The 10,005-nt window shown below is 54.6% G+C and overlaps 1 protein-coding gene across 1 annotated transcript in view; it reads right to left on the reverse strand.

Annotated features, from left to right (window-relative positions):
* Window positions 1-636: 636 nt before the first annotated feature.
* LDB3 (LIM domain binding 3) overlaps window positions 637-10,005 on the reverse strand; it is a 51,650-nt gene continuing 42,281 nt past the window's right edge. Inside the window, 3 exon segments of the mRNA XM_045570700.1 lie at window positions 637-800; window positions 6,406-6,521; window positions 8,133-8,253. Of these exon segments, the coding sequence (XP_045426656.1) occupies window positions 711-800; window positions 6,406-6,521; window positions 8,133-8,253 (327 nt within the window). The 3' untranslated portion in view covers window positions 637-710.

Consider the following 10,005-nt stretch of genomic DNA (forward strand, 5'->3'; position numbering starts at 1 on the left):
GGTGAGGACAGACAGACCCCCGGTGAGGACAGACCCCGGTGAGGACAGACCCCGCCGGTGAGGACAGACCCCGCCGGTGAGGACAGACCCCGGTGAGGACAGACCCCGGTGAGGACAGACAGACCCCCGGTGAGGACAGACAGACCCCGGTGAGGACAGACCCCGGTGAGGACAGACAGACCCCGGTGAGGACAGACAGACCCCGGTGAGGACAGACCCCGGTGAGGACAGACAGACCCCGGTGAGGACAGACCTCGGTGAGGACAGACAGACCCCGGTGAGGACAGACAGACCCCGGTGAGGACACACCCCGGTGAGGACAGACCCCGGTGAGGACAGACAGACCCCGGTGAGGACAGACAGACCCCGGTGAGGACCCGCCTGAGCCGGAGCGGGCTTGGCCCCTCCGGCCGGGCTCTGTGGCCGCAGGAGGAGCCCCCGCGGGGAAAGTTGGCCATTTGTCCTCAGAGTTGTGTCTAAGCGGCCGCAGTGCAGTCCAGGCCTGGGTTGGTCTCTGCCGTGAATCTACGCACACACACACCCTGCGCAGAGACTAGTGGTTCTGCAGAAGAGCTCGGCTGTCTGTCCGTCCGTCCGTCCGTCCGTCCGCCCGCCCGCCCCTCCGGCAGCAGCAGCAGCGGCGGCGGCGGCGGCGGCGGCGGCGGCCTCCTCCCCATCGCTGGCGCCTGCCCGCCGGCCGCGCCGGGCCGCTACACGTTGATGGCGTGCGCGTGCTTCTTGCACAGGGGCTTGTCCTTCTTGGAGTAGAACGGCTGCCCCTCCAGGTTCACGTGGCACACCTGCGCGGAGAACACACGCGTGACTCCTAGGCAAAGCGCCGCCGGGGGGTGGGGGCGGCAGCAGCCGTTCTCAACTGCAAAGCCTTAAGTGCCGAAGCAGACTGGATGGGTTAAACCATATAAACTGAAGACTTCCCAAGAGGAACAGGGAATAAAACTCAAATTAAATTAAATTAATTTAATTTAATTATTAATGGAATAGAGAACTGTACATGCCGAAGACCAATTGGTACTCCACAAATTCACAAGGAACCAATACTACTTCATAAGTCAGTATCTACAGAGAAGGTAACATCTAGAAAAATTCCGTCAGTAAACTACTGAATAGCAAACACGTCAGAAAATTATCCTCACTCACAATTAAAGGAAAAAGAAAAGCTCCACAAATACCATGATAACTCTTACTTTAGTAAAATAAAAAACCCAAAAGACAAAAACCCCTCAATAGCTTGTCACCTTTAACCTTATATACCTCTAGCCAAAGAGTGAAAAAAAGTAATTAAAAGTCCGCACTGCCGCCCTGGCCAGTTTGGGTCAGTGGACAGAACGTCAGCCTGCAGACCAAAAGGTTCTGGGTTTGATTCCAGTCAAGGGCATGTACCAGGGGAAAGTTATTTTGCAGGCTCCTCCCCTGCCTGGGTTCTGGTCAGGGCTCATGCAGGAGGCAACCAATCCATGTGTTTCTCTCACATCAGTGTTTCTCTCTGTCTTTCCTTCTCTCTCCCATTCTCCCTAAAAATCAAAGGAAAAATATCCTCAGGTGAGGATTAATAAAAAACAAAAACAATACAAAGAAAAAAAGTCTGCACTGCCCAATGGGATCCGGCCTCCTGTGGCTTCCTGTGCACTGCCTGGGCGTGAGCAAGGGGGTGGGGGTGAGGAGGTGGGGGGCGGGAGGGTGGCTAGTACAGAGGAGGAGCCAGCCCTGCACCCCAGGGCAGGCCCTGCACAACTTGGTTTGGCAGAAGTTAGCATACAGACAAGAAAGCAACCTGTGCGCAACTAAAAAGAGTTTATGCTACATTTTCCCAACGGGAATGCCACCATGAAAAAGAGAAATCAAATATGGAAAAATGAGTGCAGGGAAATGTTATATGAAAAAAAGGCAAAACGTTTCCCCATGACGGTGCCATGAGCACAGTTTGAAGATGGAGATGTCCCGGAGAGAGGGTGTGAGGTGAGGCCTGCCGAGGTGCTGAGGGCCAGCAGATGGCAGCATCTATGTGTGTGATCCATTCGTCTCCACAGAAGCCAGGGAGGGGCACGGTGTTCCCCATTTCACACGAAGAACTGAGGCTCAGAAGGCCTAGTGTCGTGGTTAAGCCACAGACCTAGTAAGCAGAGCTGGGAGCCCGTGTCCAGATCTGCATGACTCTGATTCCAAGCTCATTTCCCCACAGCCACAGCAGAGAAGGGTTATGTTTACTTGAAATTATTCTGGGTTTACAAACTTGTGTAGAGGTAGCCTTCCAAGTTCTTTTATTTTTAATGTGTTTATTTCTACCACTCCTGTGAGCCCACGTGTTGGGAGGTGTAAGAACTCGTTACTCATCCTTAGTCTGGTGTAACCGGTTAAACATGCGGCCTGGGAAGTCAGATTACCTCAAATAGCATTAAGGCTTCTCACTCACTGTGTGACCTTTGGCAAGTTCCTTAGCCTTTCTGAGCCTGTCTTTTCTTACATAGAAAATAGAAAATAGCGATAATGTTTTCCAAAAGGAAACGTCATCACCACGGAGCAGAGAAGCCTGGCACTGCCTCAGGAGGAAAGGACACCGAGAAAGAACGAGGAGGAGGAAGGGAGAGGGAGCCGCACCGAAGTCTGGCTCCGTGTGCGCTCCGCATGAAGGTCTGATGATGGAGATTTATGTTCATTGTTTAGCAAAGTGCCTGCTCAGTTGTAGATGTAAGAATGTCCAAACCTATAGAGAAGCTTTATAAAGATTTATCTGAGCCAAACAGAAGATACATCTGGAAGCAAGATCTCAACAGATTTAGAAAAATGCTTCCAGCCCTCCAAGCTTTCAGACTACCAACATGTAGGCTGGCCCTGGGTGGGCAGTGATGCCAGTGTGTCAGAGCCAGCTGGGAAGCCACGTTGGCTGGGACTGGCCCAGCCTCAGAGAGGGCAGGAGGGCCCCTGACGGGAGTACACCTGGGGCCACCTCCAGGACACCGGCATTGGGTGAAGCGATGCCGCTGGAGCTCCGCATACGGGAGGCACAGGGTGGAGCAGTCACCTCTGAGGTGAACTGGGCTCGTGAGCGTGTGCCCACCGAGAGCGCTGGAAAGAAAAATGGCATCCTGGTGGCCCTGCGTGCAAAGCTCTGATGTCACACTTAGGGTCCCGCAGCCCTGCCAGTGCGCTCCAGGAGACCACGACCTGGGAGTGTCTGAAGACATCCCAGGCGAGCAGTCATGTTGAGAGTAACCAGGCGCTTGTGGTGGCCTCGAGCTGCTGATGACAGTCTGGAGCCAAACCCAAGAAGGTGGCACTCAAGATCCAACGGGAGATGGGTTTCATGGAGACAGAGGACAGCTCGGGAGTGAGGTGGCCAGGAGATTCCTGCCAACCCTGCTTGGCCTGCGAGCGGACTGGCTGCCAGTGAGAACTCGGGGATGAGTCAGGCTGGACAGGGAGTTGGGGGGACTGAAGACCAGAGATGAGCAGGGCCAGAACCTCAGAGGTGGCTCCCTTATGAGGTGAGTGTCTTGGGCCAGGAGGCTGCAGGCAGGATGCATGGTGGCTTCATGGAGGAGGGATCTCCAGCCTACTCAGCACCGGGCACAGCAGGGAGGCCCACCCCCCCAGCCTCGGGGTCTAGGAGCATCGACCTGGCTGGGAAGCAGCGGTGGCCATGAACAGTGCCGGCTGGAGGGGAAGGCAATGAAACAGGCCAGTGCAGCAGCCTGAGCACTGACCACAGAAGTTATGGCACCAGCGTCCCCTCCTGGTACCCACGCTGGTGAGGAGGGGCCAGAAACCAACTAAACTTGGAGGAAACAAGAGGCCAGGAAGATAGCTCTCCTCCAGGAAGGCGGGAGCCAAACCCTTTCCCTGGAACTCATGTGCCAAAGGCAGACAGGAGCTGAGCCCTCACCCTGGCCCACCTGCCTTCCTAAGCCTTCAGCATGCGCTTGGGACTCAGAAATGCTGTCTGGGCTGCTGCTGAATCGCTGGTATATGCTAGCTTTGCTTTCTTTTCAAGATTCTAAATTCCTTCACGGGGAAATTCCGGAATACTCTTGCTCCCATACTTGGTCATTGGAATTAGTCTAAAGGATGAGCCCTCCTGAGATATAACTGCGGAAAACACCATCAGCTGGGGGAGCTAGTCCTGATCTTCCTTTCTTAGTGTGTGTGGTTTTTTTTAATTAAAAGAAAAACATATTCTCATTATAAGTGATTTGGAAAGCTGAAACCAGTTTGGCTCAGTGGATGGAGTGTCAGCCTGCGGACTGAAGGGTCCCGGGTTCGATTTCGGTAGGGGACATGTGCCTTGGTTGCGGGCACATCCCCATGGGGGGCGTGCAGGAGGCAGCTGATCGATGACTCTCTCTCATCGATGTTTCTGACTCTCTGTTCCTCTCCCTTCCTCTCTGTAAAAAGTCAATAAAATATATATTTTTTTAAAAAGTGATTTGGAAAGAGAACCAAGGAAAACACTCAAAGTTTTCCAATTAAAAGATTGTTTTCCAAAAATTCAAGCCACGTTCCACTTCGGTGTATCCTGACAGGACAGTGAGTGCCACACAAGCTAGTCGGGGGAGGACATGTGATTCTCCATGTGGGGAGGGCTCTGCCTGGTTCCTCGGTGGGTCCTCTGGGCAGAGCCATCGGTCTCTCACACTGACTAGAACTCATTTGTAATCTCAGTCTGAACAGCCCGAAGCTTCACTGCTGCTTTGGTTCTCCCTCCGGGGCTTGTGCTTGCTATCATGCCTCTCAGCCAAGCATAGTGGGCTCGAGAGAGCAGACCCACGCCCGCTTTTGTCATGGCTCCCTCCCCATGTGACTCAGACCACGTCAGCCTGCCCAGGAGAAGAGGCCTCTGTGCCTCTGTCTCCCTAGACCTTCTCCAAGTCTCCGGGATGCTTGCCAAGTTGGGTGATCAGACTTGTAGGCAGCATCATAGGGTCACACAGCGATGGCTGGAACAGAAGGTCAGAGAGCCATATTCTGTGCCTTGCTGTACTGGGGACAACCCCAGAGTCAGCATGTTTGTATCATTGTCCCTCTTAGGAGTGCAGGCCCTGATGCGTTTAAAGACTATAAAAGGCAACCAGAGAATCTGGGCGAAGGAATGGAAAAGCAGTCCTCCCCATTTCCTTTGTTGAAGTCCCAGCCCCCAGCTCACCCAGCGTAGGGAGCAGCAGTGATCTCGTTTGGAAATGGGGTTTGCAGATGCGATGAAGAGGTCAGTTAAGAAGAGGTCATGCTGGAGTGAGTGGGCCCTTAATCCAGCAGGACCACCGTCCTTTTAAGAGGAGCAGCACCCAGAGGGAATGCCATGTAAGACAGACACACGAGGGCACACAGTCATGTGATGATGGGGTTGGAGACTACGGTTACGCAGTTAGAAGCCAAGCAACAGCGAGGACTGCAGGCAGGACCCGGGAGCTGCAGAGAGCGCACGGCCCTGCTGACACCTGGGATATGGACTCCCAGCCCCAGAACTGCGAGAGAATCCGTTTCTGCTGGTTTATGGGCCTTGGTTATGGTCGGCCCAGCAGACTGCTACACAGAGAATACAGTGCATTCCACTAATTTGAGGGGGCAGTATGGAAATGAATTGTAAAACCTGACGTGTATAGCAATAAACTTTATGTCTTGGGTTGTCCTATGTCATAAGTTTATAAAAACACTTCAAGTTTAAACTACACATCCCCAAAATTTACCTTGATCAGCTCTGATAAAAAGGAAAAAAATAGTAGTAGCACATTAATTTTCCCAAATTAAGTTGGCTATTCCGACTCTAATGCAGAAGTGAAATGTCGGCAGGCTCATTGCAGTGTCCCCACCCCAGCCCAAAGCCCTGGGAAGGAGAATGCCAACCTCCCTGATAAAAATGACAGGGCCGTTCAGCAAAATACAGGCACATGGTGAACAGTTAACTAGGGCTTATCTCTGGCAACTACACACCAAGAAGACCATTTAGGAAATGAAATGACATTCAATCCTACTTTCTAAAGGTTGTATCAAAAGAAACTGTATCTCAGCTTTTCACAGGACAGTCAATAAGCTCAATCTAGCGATCCCATGAAAGTTTAGGGGAAGCTCTCGAATCGCTTCATCCTATCTGAGACAACGTATGGCCACGGGAGCACCTGTCTCTAAACTCAGCCCAGCTCACTGCTGGGAGGCGGAGCCTGGGCTCTCTGCGGTCCTTAAGAAATGGACAGTCGCAGAGCCATACTGGTTAACAAAAACTATTAGTAATAAAAGCTTTGTTCAACTACCACGTGCAAGGCACCGTGGGATTTGCCAGCTTTCATAACAATCAGAGTAGCAGCATGCCAGAGCTGGGAGGACGCCGAGCGTGGGTCCCGCCCTCTGGGTCCCGAGGCCCCTCCTCAGAAAGCCAGAGCCCGGGCGAAAACGTACCGCACAGATGAAGCAGGTGTCATGCCAGGTATGCCCCAGGGCTTCGATGAACTTGTCCCCAGCCTCCACGGGGAAGTCGCAGCCGTGACACTTGGTGCTGAACAGAGTGATGTAGTCTGAAAGGAGAGGCAGAGTGAGGACAGCATCCAGCGAGGAGGATCCTCCCGGCCAGTGCCAGCCAGCCCCCGGCCAGGGCCAGGGCCGTGGGGGAGACAACTGGTTACTTCTCATTTTGCAGATAAAGCACTCAGTTACAAGATTTATTTTTCCTTTTCCAATAAGAACTGGAATCGTGCAGGCTGAGGCTCAGCACCCTGTGCACTTCTTCAAACTCTCATTCACTTTCTGCACTGCGCTTCTCCTCCGCCTCTGTTCCTCTTACAGAAAAAGGAAAAAATTCCTCAGCGACTCTGCTGATTTCGGAAGAACGAGAGTCCTTAACGTTTGTAAAGGCGATAGAATGTTCTCTGCTTTGTCCGTCTTGTTATTGGGCATTTGTTTTAATAGCAAATTTTCAATCCTGGAAATAATAATTGAGCTACTTTGTTGGGACACATATCCTTCCCCTTCCCACGCCAGACCCCCCGCCCCACTCTGCGCTGCCAAGGAAATAATAAAAACAAATATTATTTGTATATGCTCTATAGCTTACAAGCATTCTCACGAAGATGATACTATTTACTGGTATCTCAGTGTCAAGGTCTTTGTACCCTAGCTCAGTGCCTGGTGCACATATGTGTTGAATGAATGAGTGAATGGATCAACCAATGAATCAATAAATCAATGAGTGAAATTAACCTTTGTGAAATCCCTCCAAGACTGAACTATCATTGTTTTTCATACCCTGTATTTAATGGGTTTATTGCTATTGTAAAAGGATTTCCATTCATCAAATCACATGCTCTGTGTTGAAAAATGGCTTAGTGCTTTATCAGGCAACTAGAGGTTCAGTGCATGAAATTTGTGCATGGAGTGGGTGGGGGTCCCTCAGCCCTCTCGAAATCCAGGACCTTTTGGGAGATGTCCGATTGTGGGATAAGGCCTAAACCAGCAGTCAGACATCCCTCTTGCAATCCGGGAGTACTGGCTCCTAACTGCTTACCTGCCTGCCTAAATGCCCCTAACCACCCTGCCTGCCTGCCTGATCTCCCCTAACCACCTCTGTCTTCTTGCCTCATTGCCCATAACCACTTGCCTGTCTACCTGATTACTCCTAACCACTCACCTGCCTTCCTGATCACCCCTAACCACCTCTGCCTGCCTGATTACCCCTAACCACCTCTGCTTGCCTGCCTGATTTCCTCTAACCACTCACCTGCCTGCCAGATCACCCCTAACCGCTCACCTGCCTATCTGATTGCCCCTAACCACTCTCCTGCCTGATCACCCCTAACTACCTCTGTCTGCCTGAGGGAGAAAGGGGAGGGGGGAAGGGCAGAAGGGGGGTCAGCAGAGGGGGAAGAGGGGAAGGGGGGTCAGCGGAGGGGGGAGGAGGAGGGAGGGGGAGGGGGTCAGCGGAGGGGGAGGGGGAGGAGGGTCAGTGGAGGGGGACAGGGGAAGGAGAAGGGGGTAAGGGGGGTCAGTGGAGGAGAAGGGGGAGGGGGGTCAGCGGAGGGGGGAGGAGGAGGGAGGGGGAGGGGGTCAGCGGAGGGGGAGGGGGAGGGGGAGGAGGAAAGGAGAGGGGAGGGGAAATGGGAGGGAGGGGGCGGGGCCAGCACAGAGCCTACCTCTCTCGCAGTAGGGCTCCCCGTCCTCCATGTGGAAGAGGCTGTTCCCAAAGGGCTTCTTGCAGGCGGCACAGAGGAAGCAGCCGGGGTGCCAGGTCTGCCGGAGGGCGTGCATCACCTCCTGCGGGGAGCTCCGTGAGGCTGGGCCGGGGTGTGTGTGTGTGTGTGTGTGTGCTCCCCTGAGGGTGTGTGTGTGTGTGTGTGTGTGTGTGCTCCCCTGAGGGTGTGTGTGTGTGTGTGTGTGTGTGTGCGTCCTCCACTGAGGGTGTGTGTGTGTGTCCTCCCCTGAGGGTGTGTGTGTGTGTGTGTGTGCTCCCCTGAGGGTGTGTGTGTGTGTGTGCGCTCCCATGAGGGTGTGTGTGGTGGGTGTGTGTAGGTGTGTGTGCTCCCCTGAGGGTGTGTGTGTGTGTGCTCCCCTGAGGGTGTGTGTGTGTGTGCCTCCTCCCCTGAGGGTGTGTGTGTGTGTGTGCTCCCCTGAGGGGGTGTGTGTGTGTCCTCCCCTGAGGGGGTGTGTGTGTGTCCTCCCCTGCGGGTGTGTGTGTGTGTGTCCGCCCCTGAGGGTGTGTGTGTGTGTGTGTGTCCTCCCCTGAGGGTGTGTGTGTGTGTGCGTGTGTCCTCCCCTGCGGGTGTGTGTGTGTGTGTCCTCCCCTGAGGGTGTGTGTGTGTGTGTCCTCCCCTGAGGGTGTGTGTGTGTGTGTGTGCTCCCCTGAGGGGGTGTGTGTGTGTCCTGTGTGTGTGTCCTCCCCTGAGGGTGTGTGTGTGTGTGCTCCCCTGAGGGTGTGTGTGTGTGTGTGCTCCCCTGAGGGTGTGTGTGTGTGTGTGTGTGTGTGTCCTCCCCTGAGGGGGTGTGTGTGTGTGTGTGCCTCCTCCCCTGAGGGTGTGTGTGTGTGTGTGCTCCCCTGAGGGTGTGTGTGTGTGTCCTCCCCTGAGGGGGTGTGTGTGTGTCCTCCCCTGCGGGTGTGTGTGTGTGTGTCCGCCCCTGAGGGTGTGTGTGTGTGTGTGTCCTCCCCTGAGAGGGTGTGTGTGTGTGTGTGTGTGCTCCCCTGAGGGTGTGTGTGTGTGTGTCCTCCCCTGCGGGTGTGTGTGTGTGTGTGTGTGTGTCCTCCCCTGAGGGTGTGTGTGTGTGTGTGTGTCCTCCCCTGAGGGTGTGTGTGTGTGTGTGTGTGCTCCCCTGAGGGGGTGTGTGTGTGTCCTCCCCTGAGGGTGTGTGTGTGTGTGTGTGTGTGTGTCCGCCCCTGAGGGTGTGTGTGTGTGTGTGTGTGTGCTCCCCTGAGGGTGTGTGTGTGTGTCCTCCCCTGAGGGTGTGTGTGTGTGTGTGTGTGTGTGTCCTCCCCTGTGGGTGTGTGTGTGTGTGTGTGTGTCCTCCCCTGCGGGTGTGTGTGTGTGTGTGTCCTCCCCTGCGGGTGTGTGTGTGTGTGTGTGTGTGTCCTCCCCTGCGGGTGTGTGTGTATGTGTGTCCTCCCCTGAGGGTGTGTGTGGTGTGTGGTGGTGTCCCTCCCCGCGGGTGGTGTGTGTGGTGTGTCCCCCCTGAGGGTGTGTGGTGTGTATGTGTGTGTCCTCCCCTGAGGGTGTGTGTGTGTGTGTGTGTCCTCCCCTGAGGGTGTGTGTGTGTGTGTCCTCCCCTGAGGGTGTGTGTGTGTGTGTCCTCCCCTGAGGGTGTGTGTAAGTGTGTGTGTGTGTGTGTCCTCCCCTGAGGGTGTGTGTGTGTGTGTCCTCCCCTGAGCGTGTGTCTGTGTGTGTGTGGTTTCGCCCCAGGGGGTGCTGCTGTGGCAGCCCTTCCCAAAGGGGTCCGGGTGGGGCAGGGAGGTCGCTCGGATCCCTGGCCCCCCAGCTGTGAGAGCCGCTTCTGGCTCTCGGAGGAGGGGGGAGGGGG

The sequence above is a fragment of the Pipistrellus kuhlii genome, unplaced genomic scaffold, assembly GCF_014108245.1.
Source record: "Pipistrellus kuhlii isolate mPipKuh1 unplaced genomic scaffold, mPipKuh1.p scaffold_m20_p_35, whole genome shotgun sequence".
NCBI lineage: Eukaryota > Metazoa > Chordata > Mammalia > Chiroptera > Vespertilionidae > Pipistrellus > Pipistrellus kuhlii.